Source organism: Drosophila grimshawi, unplaced genomic scaffold (assembly GCF_018153295.1).
Source record: "Drosophila grimshawi isolate 15287-2541.00 unplaced genomic scaffold, ASM1815329v1 contig_311, whole genome shotgun sequence".
NCBI classification, from domain to species: Eukaryota; Metazoa; Arthropoda; class Insecta; order Diptera; family Drosophilidae; genus Drosophila; species Drosophila grimshawi.
In genome coordinates this window covers 6,995,356-7,013,179 of record NW_025063098.1, presented here as the reverse complement: position 1 = coordinate 7,013,179, position 17,824 = coordinate 6,995,356, and the positions used below count along the sequence as shown (strand labels likewise).

The following is a 17,824-nucleotide window of genomic DNA, read 5'->3' as shown; positions in this document are numbered from 1 at the left end:
AACTATCGAAACAGATATCGATTGCTTTGCAACGCTGGGTGCAAGCGAATTAGGTATCTAGAAAAGGTTGAGTGAAAAAGTTAAGAAATCTCTAAAAGTGTACAGCACTCACTTAAATATTATAATATCGGTCCATCCCTAAAACACTTACATCCCTAAAACAAAAACGCCGAATATTGTAAATATTGGGTGGGAAGGAGCACCACAAATAACAGACTGGCAATGAATTCATGCTTCTTTTGTGGAGCCGTTGACTTACACGGCACTGCAAACTATGAATCGCTCAGTACAAAGGTGCCCTCGTCCCAGAAATTGGTTTCACTGGTGCTCACCCATCTCGCCAGCTGTATGAAAACCGAAATGAATCTGAAGAAGGATACAAAGCTTTGTCCGCGCTGTTTTCAGGAATTGGCCGAATATGATACGATTATGGTGAACCTAATGGTTGCCCAAAAGAAACTTACAGCTCAATTGAAGGAGGCCCTCAAATCCGAGTTCGAAGACGAAACGCTAATCGATGATTTTGAGGATAAATCCGCTCAAGACGATGCCGAAGCTGAGGCATTGTTTGAGGAGCTCGTCAAAGAGGACGATCAAGAGGTGGATATTAAGGAGGAATATGATGATGATAACGCTGACGACGACGATGATGATGAGGAGGAGGAGTTCCTATGCGAGGTACGGCCCGATGAGGGCGGCGTTAAGCGCGGAGGTGCCGCCGACGATCAAAAGAAATTCATGCCGAAGCGCATTCGGCAGGAGTGCGGCACTTGTGACAAGGTCTTCTATGCCCGCTATCAGCTGCAGAAGCACATCAGCGAGGAACACAACAAATCGCAGGCGCACGTCTGTCCCATCTGCGGCGTCATCCGCCGCGACGAGGAATATCTGGCGCTGCACATGAACACGCATGAGGGCAAAACGGAGAAGCAGTGCCGCTACTGCCCCAAGAGCTTTTCGCGTCCAGTGAACACGCTGCGACACATGAGAATGCACTGGGACAAGAAGAAGTATCAATGTGAGAAGTGCGGATTGCGCTTCTCGCAGGACAATCTGCTCTACAATCATAGGTTGCGGCACGAGGCCGAGGAGAATCCCATTATTTGCAGCATTTGCAACGTTTCGTTCAAGTCGCGGAAAACATTCAATCATCATACGCTGATCCACAAAGAGAATCGACCACGGCATTATTGCACCGTGTGCCCCAAATCTTTCACAGAGCGCTATACACTCAAAATGCACATGAAGACCCATGACGGCGATGTTGTCTATGGGGTGCGAGAGGACGTGCCCACAGATGACCAGGTGGTCGAGGAGCTACAAGTGGATGTGGATGAATCCGAGCAGGCCGTCACGGTCATAATGTCGGACAACGATGATCCCACTTCCGGCATTTGTCTCATTTGCAATGTGAACTACGAGAGCAAAAAGGAGCTCGCCCATCATTTACAGTATGAACACGACGCTGTATTGAATAATTAGCAATAATAATTGTAATAACATTAATATTTAAAATCATATGCACGCCACAAATACGCATTCGTATTTATTTTTAGGCTTCTATAACCTTATGCACATTATTTTTTATAAAATGCCCCATTATGTATATTTGTTTTTTTTAAATAAACTTTGTGTCAAATTTCATGAAATTAGAATCATTGGAAATGAAACTTGAATCTAGAAAATTAAAGATTTTTCATTTCTAAACATTTTCAAAGGTGTATAAATAAGAAACAAAAATTAACTGTGTTTGATTCGCTAAAGAAGAATTATCTTTAATTTCTAAGCCCATTTCGAAGGCGCTTAAAAAAAGGTTCAATCAATAAAAGTAGGAAAAACCCCATTTTCTAAAACTGCAGCTGCAAAAATTAGAATATTTATCTTTGATTTTTAAACACATTCTGAATGGATCCTAAAAAAATGTTCTATTAAAATCATAAAGGTAAACACGACAAACATCAAACTGCAGCTTCAAAAACAAGAATTATCTTAGATTTCTGAACACATTTTCGAAGGCGCCTAAAAAAGTTTCAATAAAAGCAGGGCAAACACTATTTTTTTACTTTAAAAAAGCAGCACCAAAAATAAGAATTATTCACGATTTGAAATCAGCTTTGCAAACGAAGAGTTTTTATTTTTGACCACTGTGTATCACAACAAAAATGGAACCCAATTAATTTTAGCCCGTAGTAAATAATTTACGCACTTTTTTTTGTGTGTTTTTGTTGAACGTTTCAAATGTTGTGTGTATTCCGACGACTACGTTATAAAAACTCGATGAAGCGAATTTCTTAACTTAAGCTTATTCGTTCTCCTGAGAGCGCAGACGACCATTGGGGTTCGTGAGGCGCACGGACAGCTGCTTGGCACGCTCAACGATCTCCTTGCGCTTCTTCGAGGAGACGCCGTGGGCAATCTCGCCGCAGTAGATGCGATTCTGCATCAGCAGCACCTCCAATTCACGCACGTTGTGCACGAGGAATTTCTTGAAGCCGGTGGGCAGCATGTGGCGGGTGCGCTGGTTGGAGCCGTAACCAATGTTTGGCATCAGATACTGTCCCTTGAAGCGACGACGTACTCTGTTGTCGATACCCTTTGGCTTGCGCCATTTGTGCTGCAATTAAAATTAAAGCCGATTAATTTCTGACAAAAATCTAGTTTTTGTATTTTATTTTATATATTCAACTGCTTACCGACAACTTGGCATATCGATCCGACTGGTGGCGGATGAAGTGCTTGCTGCGCTTCTTAACAATCTTGGGCCTGTATGCTGGGCGAATGGTCATTTTGCAGCTGCAATATTCAAAAATCTCTCAATTTAATTTCCATTTAACATTTTGTTTTAGACGAATGTCAACAAAGTTGGACATTGTGTAAACACTGTAAAAACCATTTAACCACAGGCAATTTGGGCAGCATTAGTTTTCTCAGCTATTCGGTTGGTGTTTTAGTTCACAAAAATCCAACAGTTAATGGTGATGTTAAGGAAAATTGTAGATTTTATGGAATATACGAACCGCTAATATGCTAAGAGCACGTCAAAAAGAGAGAAAAAAGACGCGAAGTTGGGCGCGCTTGACAGTTGTCAGCGCTGGCAGTGCGACCAGAGCAGTCAACTTTTGTTTCCGTTTCGCATTGCAAACTTATCATGCAAGCATGACAAATTTCATGTTTTATGTATTTCATTTAAATTGCTTTACATATGTTATTGTAAATATATATACCATATTTTGCATTGTGTTTAAGAAAATTTAAAAGTTAAAACCGCATTATTGTACATAGATTAATTCTTGAATATATGTGATTTAAAGTCGCATAGTTGCTCGTAGCCCTAAATATCACAGTTCTTGACATATGGTGGAGCTATCGATAAATATTTAAATGCAAATACAACACAAGTGGAAATAGTGTTGCTGCAGATAATCTGTAAGCTCATATGTGGCTATGATCTATATATAAAGACACAAGGAAATTAAGTAAATATTAAGTAATTCATCATTCATAAGCACAGCGTAAGCAGTTGGCGACACTCATCAGACACACGGTGGATTAGAACAGTTATGTTATTGAAATAAGTATGCAAGAGTCTCGACCACACTGGACACGCTCGCCGTAACAATTATATAATTAAGCGAATTCAATGTGAACGAACGACCAAAACAAAAGGAGCGATCATACAAATAGTGCGCGACTAAAGCCTGCCACCATTCTAAACGATGGTAGCAAGCTAGCAAATGCGCACGCGACAACAGCAGCAGCAACATGAAAACCGATCTCGATGTCGATGTTGCATTATCAGACGACAGCAGCAAAAATCCAACGTCGCCGGTGCCACTTGCAACAGCAACAGCTGTCCGTGGCAGCCATGCGAATATATTTTTGAGGCGCTTCTTTGGCGCCTTCCAGTGGGAGGAGTTCGCCTGCGGCTGTGGCTCCGCGTTTGTCAACATCTCCGTCACATATCCCATATATAAGATTATTTTTCGTCAAATGTTGCATGGTGTCCCAATTGGTTCTGCCCTGCTGCAACTGCGACATGAAGGTCTTGGATTTCTTTATCGCGGCATGCTGCCGCCGCTGGCACAAAAAACCATCTCGCTGTCGATTATGTTTGGCATCTTTGATGGCACACGCAGATACCTCGTCGAAGACTATCGCCTCAATGATTATGGGGCTAAGATAATTGCAGGACTCGTTGCTGGCAGTGTTGAGTCCATTTTATTACCATTTGAGCGCGTTCAAACATTGTTGGCCGACTCGAAATTCCATCAATATTTCTCCAATACGCAAAATGCGTTTAGGTGAGTAGCTGACAATAATTTTTTGACTCTGCAGAGGACTAAATAGATAATTTGTGTGCTCCTATTTTAGATATGTAGTCAGCAATTATGGATATCGGGAACTATACAGGGGCATTGAGCCAGTCATTTGGCGCAACGGATTATCGAATGCATTATTCTTCATGATGCGCGAAGAGGCCAGTACTCGCCTACCAAAGAGGGCAAGTATTTTAATATGCCTCTTATCTTATATTGTTTATTATCATTATAATTGTACTTACAAGTGTAATTTAATTTAATTATTGTCTTATTGCTTCGTGGTATAATTCAGTATCTTAGTATATTGTAGATATATAAAAATTACCCCGAAATTTTAGAATTTGTTAATCAGCCAAAAATTTGAGATATTATTTGAGATTTTAAAAATGTTAAACAGCTCAAAAATATTCAGAATATGTTATTGAATTTACTTAAGTTATATTTTGCGTATTATTATTTTTACATTATATTATATATATATATTATATATTCTCCAACGATATCAGACAAAAACACTTTTTTATATGTATATATATTTTGTGCTACAAATTAATCAATATTTTGAACATCCTTTCAGAAATCGGTGTCGAGCAGAACTGCACAAGAATTTATGGCTGGAGCCGTGATCGGAGCCAGCATCAGCACATTGTTTTATCCGCTGAATGTGATCAAAGTGTCGTTGCAGAGCAGCATGGGCCATGTGTCGGAGGGCAGCTGGCAGGCGTGCAAGCGGATTTATCGTGAGCGAGACAGTCGCATTGGTAACTTTTATCGCGGATGCGCTTTCAATACGGGCCGCTCCTTTATCAGCTGGGGCATCATGAATTCGGCGTACGAGAACCTCAAGAAGCTGATGAGTCAACCACGATTGCAGCAGCAGCAGCAGCAGCTGGTGGCAGTGTCGAAGGGGGACAAGTAGGAGGAAGACTTAAATGCTGACGTTAACTATATATATATATATATACGTTTATATGAATGCTATGATGTATTACGTAATACACGTGAACCAGACTAAGCTAAACTAAATTCGTAAGCTAATTTGTATACAGAAAAATGTTTCCTTCTGCCTTTAATTAGCAAATTGTTCGTTTTAAGACATAATTAAGTGGTTTGCGTTCAGAGTGCCATGTTTTAAGCACTCCATGTATGTCCTCATACATGAAAAAGCTGAAAAATAATATGTTCGTATATCATGCCTACATAAAAGTATTTGTGGCAAGTGCATATAGACTGCAAAAACTGAACTTTTATTTGAGTAAGCCCGAAACAAAGTCAGTTTTCTTCTTTTTCTTTTTCTTTTTTTTCCTTTTCTTTTTGTTAATTTAACCAACGAGATCGCAATAATAATTGTGTGGCTTGGCGTGAGTACAATAATTGTGAGCATTTAAACAACCCAAAAAAAACCAAACACAATTAGTTAATTATTAACACATAGATGTCAGATATATATATATATATATTAATAAGAACATGACTTAATTATGTTGTTACTGTATATACACATATATATACTTGCGTGATGTTTACGAAATTAATAAAATTATTCGATGTATTAAAAAATGTGTTTATGTATAAATTATGAATTTGTATACAATAACTATGCAAAAACATTATTGTCTGGAAATCTGATAATAAAAACACATCCCATCATGTTCCAAGTAAAACAATAATCAAAATCTTGATATACAATACGATTCAGCATATTTGTGTATTTAGCACAATACATAATACATACAAATAGTTAGGATCTACAACTAAATTTTCTAAAAATAAATTATATACAAAAACTACCACACATATCACATAGACGATTAACACGAGGGAAAGTGGACTCATTAAAACTGAACTTAACGCTTTTTTAGCGAAGTGCGATATCTTTGGTAGAAATCCTCCATGGCTCGATATTCGGGCTCTAGTATATCGGGAATTTCCTTGTCCAAGGATGCAAAGTAAATCATCTCAACAGAGCAGCTGCCTCGCAAGTCCTGTTCATATTGCCGCAGCTGCTGAAAGAAGCCGGAATTGGGTCGCACTTGGGGCCTTCGCGACTGCACATGCGTATACGCTTCGCGGAGACTCATTCCGCCGTACTTTATCAAATAGGCCAAGCACAGCGAGGCCGAGCGACTAACACCAGCGACACAGTGCACCAAGGAGCAGCCACCACTGAGGCGCACCTCTTCGATCAGATCGGCGACCTCCTCGAAATGTGCTGCCAAATTAACTCCGGCACGATCTTGTGCATTTATCCGTAGGTATAATGGATTGGTAACGCTGGACAGCGGCGTATCCGGTAGTTCGGGTGCCACATTAACCACACAGCTTACGCCTAGCTTGTCCAGATGCGCAGGAACCACAGCTGCAGCCCCACAAAGATACAGCGATGGCGTCAAACGTGATATGCCTGGATAGGGTGTGTGATCTTCCAATTTCGTCTGACTGGAATGAGTAGTAAGATAGAAAAAATATATATTAAACTATATAAACAATAAGTTTAACAGCAAAATAGGCTATAAAATTTAACACTAAACAATTATTGTGAAGAAAATTCTTAATTACAAAAATATACGTTTTTAAAGTGTAATTTTTCTGTTCGGTAAGAGTGCTTGTCTATTTAAAAAATATAAGAAAAGAAATCAAAATAAAACAATAAATTAAAAAACTAAACAATTTTAGCAATAAATAACAAGTTTTGAAATAAATAACTGAACCTATTTAATTGTAAAATGGTCCAAAAGGATTTGGGAAATCCCAGAAAAAAAATTAATTGGACTCAATGTTAAATGTTATCTGAACTACAATAGATTAAAAAATAAAAATAAAATAAAGGGACGGGAAAAGAAAAAATTAAATATTATTAAACTGTCATAAACAATTTTATAAGATTTACAAAAAATGTAAACAGATTCTAAAGTTAACTTATTTATAAGGAAAAACACCTGTCAACTGCTGGCTTATATATACATATATCTATATATAATGCGTCGTGACTAATTGTTAAATGATCCAATACATAAGTTTTTTTTTAAAAGCAAAAATATAAAACATGGTAAATAAACTGTCAAAAGAAAAAGACTTTTTCATATTTTTAGCCAAAGTTGTTTTCCAAATTTAAAAAAAAAAAATAGTATTGTAAATAAAATCTGTGAGTTATATTTAAAAATCTTAAAGCGCAATTTCCGCTCTGACAAGATTTTATGAATGGACACCAAGAGATCACCTTTGCTTTTCTTGTTTGCGCTTCTTTTTATTATTTTTGTTTATAATACCCGAGCGTATTTTTCTTAGTGATCTATGGGCGAACGTCACTGTTTTATGGCTCCTACGTAGCAATACTATAAAATAATAAACATTTTTTTTGTTTTTTTTTTTTTGTTTTTGGAAAACTGAAAACATATGTACATGTAGAATACTACATGAAGGAATTTGTTGCTTCCTTATAATGCGCATTATACAAATAGAATTGATTTATCAAAGTGTGCTTTGTTTTTAAAGGTAAATAAGACTGGAACGAAATGAAATACAAAATTAAAATGAAAAGAATTTGCTATTAAAAAGTTTGGTGGAAATAAGCTAACGTTGGCTTTCAGCTAAAAACAAAATGCGGAAAATCATTTTTACCACCAATTTGTTAACAATTATTGCCATTGATTTTCCCAGAGTATATTTTTCAGATATATCTATAGGTGATCGTCATTGTTTTTTAGCTCCTACGTTGAAATACTACAAAAAATGGAATATTTTTTTTGGAAAACAGAAAACATATGTTCATATAGAATACTGCATGAAGGAATTTGTTGCTTTCTTATAATGCGCATTATACAAATAGAATTGATTTATCAAACAAGTGTTTTGTTTTTAAAGGTAAACAACTCAAGAACGAATTAAAAAACAAGATGGAAACTTAAAGTTTGGCATTATTTAAGTTAAGTTTTGGCTTTCAGCTAATAACAAAATGTGGAGAAACGCTTTAGCATCTAACATTGCTAAGACTCATTGCCAATAATCATGGAGAGTTGAGCTTGAGAATGTTTATGTTTTAGCCGACTACTTGGCATCTGATTTCGGCCAATTCGCTATCCGATAAGTGCTGACAGTGTGGTTGACAGATGCGTTCACACCCAAAGCCAAAGTCTGAGGTATGTTAATGTAAAATAGCAACAACAACAAGAACAACATCAAACTAATTTATTTATGGATTTTTGCCTGGCGACATTTCGTCGTCATTAAATAATAATCACAAATTCCGCTGGCAAACTGCCAAAATTAATCATCGGACACTTTCACTTGAAAGTCGCCGTCGTCGTCGAAAATGTTCATATATATATATATATATATATATATATATATATACATATTTATACAAGATCCACAAAAAATGCTCTATTTTGTATTTATAATTTGCTGCCGTGTGAAAAAATTACTGAAATATGTATGTAATGTGTGTGGATATTTGTGGGCGACCCAATGATCATGTTTATAAGGCACAACAAATGCAGCAACGAAAACAACAATAACAATTTGTGATATTTCTATAATTAAATCGAGAAATTTATGTGTGTTTTTTAGACAGGGTGGGAAACGAAGGATATTTTTTTCAATGGTGTTATTGACACTCTACTACAATTTTTTTTGCAAATAGAATCATGTGATGATGACAAAGACAATTAAATGGGTTAATGGTATCATTTAAATTGAGTGCAGCCTTGTGGATATTTTTCGTTGTTGTCCCATTTCCTAACTGTGCTCAATTCAAATGTGATTGCAACACAAGAATGTTGGCCAAGTAGCATCAAGTGCACAGAACATTTATTTTTAAATTAACACCTGAGCAATTTCATATATACATGTATATACATATATTTACATGTGGACAATTGCAATGCGGATAAACTCATATATGCATTTATAAGTGTTTGCTTTGTTTTGGCATTTAAAATATGCAATTCAAGGTTAAAATTATTGCCAATTATTTTGTTTTTCGAATTTGACAGTCAGCAGACAGCATAGAAAGACCTTTGTCTGCCTCAAAATGAATAATTGTTTGAATTTTGTTTTTATTTTACTTTTTTGCAATTAATTTGTCCTTGAATTTAATTGTCAGAGTCACGGCTGTCGATGATGAACCCCCAAAAATTTGCAAAAAAATATATTTATTTATTTATAAATACATATTTCTTTAAAATATTTTGGGAAAAATGTTTATTGATTTTAATATGTGGCAACTCTGCCAGCTAAAAATTATAAAAGTCAAACCTGTCAAAATCGTTAAAAGATGAAAAAATATATTATGTTAATTTTAAAACATGAATATACATTAAAATCAATAAGCAAAACAAAATATCTTCAAGCTGCAATCTGCTTAAAATCATTTTCCAGCATTTTTAAGGTAAGCTGTTCGATAAGGCAACTGTTGAATGTGCTGCAATTGTCGATTCAAACACGAACATTTGAATATATTGCACAGATGCAGCTTCAGATCTTTAAAGGTATTCGCCATGGAATTTGGCACACAGAATCGAAATAAAAATGTGTGCATTTGGCAAATTTTAATGTACCTGAAAACATAGCCATATGTTGCTTTTTTTTGGAGGAAGTCGTAAAGCGGATGTAATTTTTTAAAAGTATTCTCATTTTCCAATTTGATTGGATAAAATTGAATAATTATTGTTAAATATTAACAATTATAACTTTTTATTTTGCAAAGAATTTTTTTTATTTTCATTGTTTTATTTAATTAATGTCGACTTATATAAATCGATACATAAAAACACAAAAATTGTGTATTTCAATGCAAGTTTAAAAACTTAAGAAATATTCTCAAGCTTAGCTCATTCTATTGAATATTGATGAAGTCAATGTGAACGCTCTTAATTTTTATGTTGTTCTAATTTTGTTTAAGACTAATTTATAAATTTATTTATTTTTAAAGACCAGGCTGGAAACAGCGTAATCAAATAAAGTATAATTAATATTTGTATAAAATATAAGAGATATATTTTTAAAGAGCTTTTAAGCCGGACAGAGTCTGTTATTTAAAATAACAATACATATCCAAAGAGGGTATTTAATGACGGGAACCCAAAAGTAGAAAGCAATACAGCGTATAAATTACAATATTGCCTGTTGACTTCAGCTACAAAAAAGGTAAATATAATAAATAAATAAATGCTAGGCAAGCTCTGCCAACCCATTTAAAACTAGCCTTTGGGCATGGCTGGCATGACATAAGCGCGACCTTGACTTGTATTGAGCGAGTGCTAACATATATATATATATATAGATACATATACATATGTATATAAGATATATATAAAAGGTAATTAAAAGCGGCATTCTGCTGGGCTCAATTTAATGTAGAACAAAGTAATTCGTACAATCAAAGCAGGTGTGTAATTATACAGAATATTTCAAGTATTTGGGTGACTCACATTTGACATTCGAGGTCCTTGCGATTGGTATCATTAGTTTCGGCTAATACCGATTGCGATATGTTGTTAATGTCGTCCACAATGCTTCTGAGTTTCTTTTGTGTGCCTGCTGGCAAATTGGGTATAGTAATTAATTCTTGCATGTTTACGAGTCCGTTGCCCGATCTACACGATCTCTATGTATGTTTTTCGTTTCGCGCGCAACACAAGATATAAAAATTCCACAAATTCCAAACAGAATATAAAAACTATTTTGCTTCACTTAATTTTCGGCTCGTCGCTGCGTAAACAAATTTGTCTTTAGCACTCTTTGGGGTGAATGCGGAAAATACAATGCTGAATTTTCTCTTCCGACGTGCAAACGTCGACTGACTCATTTAGGCGCTAAACACAAAACACACAATTCGAAATATGTATTTTCAGTTGTAGCGCTTAGCGTAAACTGATGGCGTGGTGAATTCCCACCGCAGTGCGTAACTTGTTTGTGTGGGTGAGTTGAAATGTGCACAATTTGCTACCTGTGGGAGGTATAAATATACATTTTTGCATTGCACACTACACAACAGGTATTTTTTTTCCCCGTAATCGCTGTCTTGAATTAAGAACTTCTTTTGTATTTATTTATTGTGCATAATTGTTTGATTTTTATATCATTGCATATGAAATTGTAATAACTATTAATTGTAAATTTGTGTATCGTTTTTCACAACACAATTTTATGCATTTCAGTTCAATAATATTTATTTGCCGTTTGCTTTAAATTTTAAATTTAGCGCACATTTAACAGTGCCAATGTTGCCAGATGCTTAGATTACCGCTCCACTTTAAAATGTAACTCGAAATCAATTGAACGTTTTGTTTTGACTTAACTTCACATTCAAATTATATAAGTAAATCAGTTAACAAACCTGCAAAACGAGTTAGGTTGGGTTTTGGTTAATTTTTTTGTTTGTAATAACAGTGTTTGCTTTAACAGTACACAGTTTGTGAGTCTGTTAGGCAGGCAAAAGACAGCTGATCCAATCATCGTGTGTACAGCCATAAGAAATTGTGAATAAGACAGAGAATACCGAATGCTAAAGAAGAAGAGCAAAGCGCGAGTTTCTTGTGAATGAGAGGAATAGCAGCCGACGCCAACTGGCCTCAAGTAACAAATACATATTTCCCACAAATTCGAATCAAATATTAAAAGCACCACAATATGGGCAAGGAAAAGGCTGGCAAACAGTTCAACATTGGCGACTTGGTGTTCGCCAAAGTGAAGGGCTATCCAGCATGGCCAGCAAAGATCACCAAGTACAACAGCAAAAAATACAATGTTTACTTTTACGGCACGGGCGAGACGGCCAACATTAAATTGGAAGATCTCTTTACCTATGCGGACAACAAGGAAAAGTTTGCCCATCCCAAGAACATGAAGCGGGCCAAATTCAGCGAAGCCATCGATCAAATTGAGAGCGCTCTGCGTGGCGAGGACTCGGCACCAATCGATATGCCAACCGCCGACGAGGGCAACATTAGCACAATGGCTGACGGTGGCGAGGTGCCGACATCGGATGCTGGTGCCGCTGCAGAAGCTGAAAGAGCAGCCGAAGCTGGATTCGCACCAGATGCTGTTCTCGAAGGTGCAGCCGCAAGCAGAGAAGCAGAAGCAGAGGCAGCAGCCGCAGCAGCTGCTTCCATCGACGAGAAGAAAAGAGGAGCAAGGAAGACGAGGGCACCGCCACGCCATGTTGACGGCGATACAGAGGGAACGAGCACCGATGCCATGGACGACATACCACCGCCGCAAAAGAGACGTGTTCCACCCGAAGGCATCGCAACCACAACAGCAACAACATCAAACACTAAAAAGGCGGTGAAGAAATCGAAGCCAACAGCAGCCGTGACTCCAATGCAGAAGCGTTCGCGCCAAGCCAACGCTAACAAGGTAACTATTAATTAACCAATTTTATCATTCTAATTTGCAAAGCATATTTTTCTGGTCATCGTTAAATGAAGAACAGTGAAAAGGAAAAATGGTTTTCATCTGATTATTTGTTACTTCAACATCGACTGCTCTTTCAGTACTAATTCAGTGTTTTTCACACATCCAGGAGACACAAGAACCGCAAACTTAGATACAATAACTTATATATCCTTTCTATATATATATCCTTTGGGAGATTTATTGCTATCGCATGTAATCAAACTCAATTAAAATATTAAAAATGCAAGCCCGTAAACTATGCATTAATTACCAAAGTTGGCGACTTTCTCGCAAATTGCATTGTCCTCAATTATTTTAATTTGCCAAATGGTGGTAATCTTTCAACTTGCAATCAATTGCAGCGAACACTGTATGAGTAAATCAATTTAAAATAAGGGAAATGTTCGCTTATCACGTTTTGATGTTCGAGTAAACAACTTTTTCGCTTCTTGCAAATAAGGTTTCTTCTGTACAATAAGATTTCTGGATGCTATTTTTTGGGAAGCTCGACTGTATAATAAATAATTAAGGTTTAGTGATTTTCAGATTTTCTTAGAAAAGAAATTTGATTGACTATATGCTAAATTCACACATTTTATGTATAATATTGTAGATCCATAAGATACACAATGATTTGCTCATGGTATACATGCCAACCGCAAAGTGCTTGGGCATTAATTTGAACTACAACAAACCGGCTAGTTTTGAGAGCCCAGTTGCAGAACAGAACTGGCATGAGAAGTCGCGCAAGGAAGCGCTCGAGCTGAAGATGAAATTGGAGTCTGCACAGATCGATCCCGAATCCTTGCCCGAGCGCATTGTAATTGAGCCCGTGCGCAGTGAGATACCCAAGCAGGAGGCTGCCCGATTTATAGAGGAGCTGATCGACCAGGAGGATGCCTTGTTTATGGAACGCGACTTCATTCAACTTTCGCAGCAGCTGCGAGAGTGTTTGGGATTGCGTCGGGCCAATGTGGGCCGCTGCCTGGAGATACTCCAGCAGCTCAAGGATGTTGAGCTAAATAAATTAATGCTGTTGCGCAATCCGGAATGCGTAGATATCATGCGTCGATTGCGACGTTATGTTGGCAACTTGGACCTGTGGAAAATGGATAAAAATGATGAGGAAGAATTCAAAGAGAGGGCGACTATTATCCGGGAAGTGTCGACGGGCATTTATGATACGTTCAAGACGCTCTTCAACACCGACACCGATCCCGAGGAGAACTTCTGGATTGAGTTCTGCGAGAAGGTGAAGGTCTACAAGGCCTACACGACCAGAATCAATGACAATCTGCGCGTTACAATGAGCCAGCGCAGCTACGATAATCTGGTTAAGACAAAGAAGGAGGCCGCCGTGGCAACGAAATCTACGGAAGTTGCTCAAAACTAAACTGGCAAATAATAATTTAAAGTTCGCCGTCTTATTCTAGAAGTCTAAATAAGGTAGGTATTTCAATTACTCTCCATTACCCAGAGCTCTATTAATATATTATTTCATTCGTTTCTAGTTAATATTAAGATTAAAACCGCCGCCCGAGCGGGGGGCGATAATTGTGAAGTCTTGCATCATCCCAAAAACCTAGAAGCATGAAACTGACACACATCGGACATACTGTTTTGCTTTTTGAGTAGCTATACTCTTTATATATATAAACATCTACGGGCGCTTAAATCCAATATGATTTATATAAACCATTTTGCAAGCACTTCGTTTACGAGCTGCATCAGCAAACCCACAACAGTTCTTAAATACAATTAATATAGTTTACAATGTTGCACACATAATTATGAAGATATGTGTTTTATGATTCATTAAAGAAAAATAAACTCTTGACGTATTTAGCTGAAATTAATCAACAACAACATGCATCTCTAATAGTTGTTCAGGCTGCATTCAATCAGTATTTTTCAATATTGCAAAATCCATATTAATTAGCTAAACGATTTCGTTTTTAATTCAATTGACGTCAAAAAGCATTTTTTATATACATGTGCGAAAAATCAATTGAGGCCTGGGTGCAATCTTTTGGGAAACCCCCGCCCTTTGAGTGGAAAATGCGGTTTCATGGTTGTGTGGTAGAATCTTTAATTTAAATTCAACTGGATTCATTCTACTTTTTTTTTTATATAAAATTTTTAAATCATTTATGAAAACAAAAATTAATAAAAAAAATTAAATTAATTTTAGAAAATATTTATATGGTTTTTAATGAATCTCGCCGATATTCATCATGCGCTGCCTTCTGCCTACGTAAGGGCGAGCTTCTCTACGTTTTGGCTCGTCCCGTCGTCTGTTACGTTGCGCTATTTTTCAATTCCAACGTTTTTCCCCATTTTCTTGTGTATTTAGTTAACGTTCTCTCGCATTTGCTTTACTCTGACAATTCTCTTTTGCTCCGCTCTGACAATTGCCAGCTCGGCGCAGCAATTAATCGGTTTGGGAGCATATTGATCGTTAGGATTTGGCGCCATTTTATTTTCTTAAGCACTAACGCATGCAACAGCGACAGCAAAATGGCCCCAACACCAAAAAAAAGAAACACCAAAAAGTCGCCACAGAAATCGAAGGCTGATCACAATAAAGTGGGTACATATTAATTTAACAAAAGTAATAAACTTCATTTACATAACCTGAAAATTGCATAATAAAAAATAATTTTAATTGATGTATCTAAAAATCGTGAGGTAGAATCTTCGCCGCTTAGAGTATACATGTGTATATATTTTTTATCAGTCTCAGTATGCGAGTCATTTCCGTCTGTCGATTTTAATGACGGCTACTGAATTTAAAGGGTATAGTTTTCAATTGATTATGAACGTAATTCTTTAGCTAAAATCGTTTAAAATAGTTTCAATTGATTTTAGAAAGTATTAAAAAAAACGTAGCTTAAAATTAAAATGTAAAAGTTTTTGTTTACTCAAGTTTGTGCTCAAAAACATTTAAAATTAGAATTGAAGCTATGCATTAGTTGCAGCAGCAGTTGACAATTGCTGCGAAAAGTTCTACTGTGTTATATACTAAACACATATAGTTTTCCTTGCAGACTAATCAGATACACAATGATTTGCTCTGGGTTTATATGCCCACCGCTAAATGTTTTGGCATTAATTTGAACTACAAGAAGCCGGCCAGCTTTGAGAGCACCGAAGCAGAAAATGATTGGCGTGAGAAGTCAATCGAAGAGGCGCTCGAATTAAAGATTAAATTGGAGTCTGGTCAGATCGATCCCAAGTCCTTGGCCGAGACCGAGCGCATTGTAATTGAGCCCGTGCGCAGTGAGATACCCAAGCAGGAGGCGGAGCGTTTCAGAAAGGAGCTGATCGACCAGGAGCATGCCTTGTTTATGGAACGCGACTTCATTCAACTTTCGCAGCAGCTGCGAGAATGTTTGGGGTTGGGTTGCGCCAAAGTTGGTCTTTGCCTGAAGATACTCGATCAGCTCAAGGATGTTGAGCTAAATAAATTGATGCTGTTGCGCAATCCGGAATGCGTAGATATCATGCGTCAATTGCGACATTATGTTGGCAACTTGGACCTGTGGAAAATGGATAAAAATGATGAGGAAGAATTCAAAAAGAGGGCGACTATTATCCGGAAAGTGTCGACGGGCATTTATGACACGTTCAAGACGCTCTTCAACACCGATCCCAAAGAGAACTTCTGGATTGAGTTCTGCGAGAAGGTGAAGGTCTACAAGGCCTACACGACCAGAATCAATGATAATCTGCGCATCACAATGAGCCAGCAGAGCTACGATAATCTGGTCAAGACAAAGAATGAAGAGAATGAGAAATCAGAGGAAGGTGCCAAAAATTAAACAGCCAAATGATAATTAAATGTGCACCGCTTAGTTTTATAAGAATAAATAAGGTGTGTGTTTCTATTACCCTCCATTTCCCAGAGCTCTATTATCATGTTGTTTCTATTTTAGATCAAAACTCTCGCACGAGCGGAAGGGGGTTACTGTGAAGTTATGAAGGACTTTAAAACTCAAAAAACCATGGAATTGACAGATCATTTTTGAGTAGTTAAAATAAAAAAAAAACATATCGGACACTTCAATCTGATAAATTTACTGAAAGATTACTTGAAGCAATCTTTTGTAAAACACATTTCACATTGGAAGGAATGAATTGATATTCGAGTGGATTTAATCTATTTTCTTTTTAAATACAAATCATTTTATAAACAAAGATTTAAATAAATAATACAAATAATTCAGCACATTAAGCAAAATTAATGGGTTTACGATTCGTTCTATATAATCGCCGATATTCGTTGAGCGCTGTCTTCTGCTCGGTGTTTTCTGAGCGGCATCGTTTGGTCAAATAACGGCGATTTTCCTCGCGTTTTTTCGCTCTTTGCATTTGGCGCTGTTTCTTGGTTTTCGCGATTTTCATCTCCGTTTCCTTGCGTCGATAGTCGACGTCTGCATTTGTTGCCCTTTGGCGACTCTCTCGAGTTTGGTTTGCTCGTTTCTCGCTGCGCTCTGGCAACTGTTTCAATGTGACCAGCATGCGTTGCTTCATGCGCTTGATGCGCTCCACCATTTTGAGCGTAAATGGAAAGAGTGGCGCAGGACTTGAGTCATCGTCAGTTTGTCGCAGCTCTACTTCTGTTTGTTGCACCTCCACTCTTAGCTGATTGTTGCTGCATCGCTTACTGCGCCGCAGTTGTCGAGTGTCTTCAATAATTTCCGGCTCGAAACTGATATTTATACCGTATTCCACGCTATCCTCGGTTTCCGGCTGCAATGCGAGGGGATCATCATTGTTTGCATCTGCATTAATTGAGTTTTCCATTTACGTAATATTTGCGGCTTGTTATTGTTTACAAACGGCCGCAATTTGCATTGAAACGAGTGGAATTGGGATCTTTCGCATTCCGTGTCCATGTGTGTGTGTGTGTACGAATACACTGTAATTATTTATTTATTTATGTCAACCACAAAAATACAAAAATTAATAAATAGATTAAATTAAATTAAAAATAAAATGTAATTTTAAATTCAATTGAAATAAAACCAAAATTTATAAGATTATGCACAGTAAATAATTGTAATTAAATATATCTAATATTTATATTTTATTGAATTGTAAAT

The 17,824-nt window shown here is 37.0% G+C and overlaps 6 protein-coding genes across 6 annotated transcripts; 4 read left to right on the top strand and 2 right to left on the bottom strand.

The window, feature by feature from the left end:
* The first annotated feature begins 97 nt into the window (after positions 1–97).
* On the top strand, positions 98–1,592 carry LOC6563051 (serendipity locus protein delta). Its single transcript, XM_001990101.3, has one exon. It carries the CDS (start codon positions 223–225, stop codon positions 1,480–1,482), a length of 1,260 nt encoding a protein of 419 aa, XP_001990137.1. The 5' UTR covers positions 98–222; the 3' UTR covers positions 1,483–1,592.
* A 509-nt stretch (positions 1,593–2,101) lies between these two features.
* LOC6563052 (60S ribosomal protein L32) lies at positions 2,102–2,793 on the bottom strand. The gene is made up of 2 exons (XM_001990102.3): positions 2,694–2,793; positions 2,102–2,614 (listed from the first exon to the last, which is right to left on the bottom strand). Exons 1-2 carry the CDS (start codon positions 2,784–2,786, stop codon positions 2,303–2,305), a joined length of 405 nt encoding a protein of 134 aa, XP_001990138.1. The 5' UTR covers positions 2,787–2,793; the 3' UTR covers positions 2,102–2,302.
* Positions 2,794–3,399: 606 nt separating this feature from the next.
* LOC6564129 (mitochondrial nicotinamide adenine dinucleotide transporter SLC25A51) lies at positions 3,400–5,970 on the top strand. The gene is made up of 3 exons (XM_001990103.3): positions 3,400–4,301; positions 4,372–4,501; positions 4,897–5,970. Exons 1-3 carry the CDS (start codon positions 3,763–3,765, stop codon positions 5,236–5,238), a joined length of 1,011 nt encoding a protein of 336 aa, XP_001990139.1. The 5' UTR covers positions 3,400–3,762; the 3' UTR covers positions 5,239–5,970.
* Positions 5,971–6,032: 62 nt separating this feature from the next.
* On the bottom strand, positions 6,033–11,143 carry LOC6564130 (dual specificity protein phosphatase 18). The gene is made up of 2 exons (XM_001990104.3): positions 10,751–11,143; positions 6,033–6,758 (listed from the first exon to the last, which is right to left on the bottom strand). The coding sequence occupies exons 1-2, from the start codon at positions 10,891–10,893 to the stop codon at positions 6,167–6,169; spliced, it is 735 nt and encodes a 244-aa protein (XP_001990140.1). The 5' UTR covers positions 10,894–11,143; the 3' UTR covers positions 6,033–6,166.
* A 589-nt stretch (positions 11,144–11,732) lies between these two features.
* LOC6564131 (PC4 and SFRS1-interacting protein) lies at positions 11,733–14,571 on the top strand. Its single transcript, XM_001990105.3, has 3 exons — positions 11,733–12,680; positions 13,333–14,165; positions 14,231–14,571. The coding sequence occupies exons 1-2, from the start codon at positions 11,952–11,954 to the stop codon at positions 14,110–14,112; spliced, it is 1,509 nt and encodes a 502-aa protein (XP_001990141.1). The 5' UTR covers positions 11,733–11,951; the 3' UTR covers positions 14,113–14,165; positions 14,231–14,571.
* A 583-nt stretch (positions 14,572–15,154) lies between these two features.
* LOC6564132 lies at positions 15,155–16,797 on the top strand. Its single transcript, XM_001990106.3, has 3 exons — positions 15,155–15,305; positions 15,767–16,593; positions 16,655–16,797. Exons 1-2 carry the CDS (start codon positions 15,237–15,239, stop codon positions 16,538–16,540), a joined length of 843 nt encoding a protein of 280 aa, XP_001990142.2. The 5' UTR covers positions 15,155–15,236; the 3' UTR covers positions 16,541–16,593; positions 16,655–16,797.
* The last annotated feature ends 1,027 nt before the right edge of the window (positions 16,798–17,824 follow it).

What these genes read in the sequence shown, in the direction of transcription:
- LOC6563051 (XM_001990101.3), top strand. Translation starts at nt 223, where the DNA reads ATGAATTCATGCTTCTTTTGTGGAGCCGTTGACTTACACGGCACTGCA.
- LOC6563052 (XM_001990102.3), bottom strand. Translation starts at nt 2,786, where the DNA reads ATGACCATTCGCCCAGCATACAGGCCCAAGATTGTTAAGAAGCGCAGC. An exon ending in ATCGATATGCCAAGTTGTCG is followed by an intron (nt 2,615 to 2,693) that starts GTAAGCAGTTGA and finishes TTTTAATTGCAG; the next exon opens with CACAAATGGCGCAAGCCAAA.
- LOC6564130 (XM_001990104.3), bottom strand. Translation starts at nt 10,893, where the DNA reads ATGCAAGAATTAATTACTATACCCAATTTGCCAGCAGGCACACAAAAG. An exon ending in AAGGACCTCGAATGTCAAAT is followed by an intron (nt 6,759 to 10,750) that starts GTGAGTCACCCA and finishes TACTCATTCCAG; the next exon opens with TCAGACGAAATTGGAAGATC.
- LOC6564129 (XM_001990103.3), top strand. Translation starts at nt 3,763, where the DNA reads ATGAAAACCGATCTCGATGTCGATGTTGCATTATCAGACGACAGCAGC. An exon ending in AATACGCAAAATGCGTTTAG is followed by an intron (nt 4,302 to 4,371) that starts GTGAGTAGCTGA and finishes CTCCTATTTTAG; the next exon opens with ATATGTAGTCAGCAATTATG. An exon ending in GTACTCGCCTACCAAAGAGG is followed by an intron (nt 4,502 to 4,896) that starts GCAAGTATTTTA and finishes ACATCCTTTCAG; the next exon opens with AAATCGGTGTCGAGCAGAAC.
- LOC6564132 (XM_001990106.3), top strand. Translation starts at nt 15,237, where the DNA reads ATGGCCCCAACACCAAAAAAAAGAAACACCAAAAAGTCGCCACAGAAA. An exon ending in CGAAGGCTGATCACAATAAA is followed by an intron (nt 15,306 to 15,766) that starts GTGGGTACATAT and finishes TTTTCCTTGCAG; the next exon opens with ACTAATCAGATACACAATGA.
- LOC6564131 (XM_001990105.3), top strand. Translation starts at nt 11,952, where the DNA reads ATGGGCAAGGAAAAGGCTGGCAAACAGTTCAACATTGGCGACTTGGTG. An exon ending in GCCAAGCCAACGCTAACAAG is followed by an intron (nt 12,681 to 13,332) that starts GTAACTATTAAT and finishes ATAATATTGTAG; the next exon opens with ATCCATAAGATACACAATGA.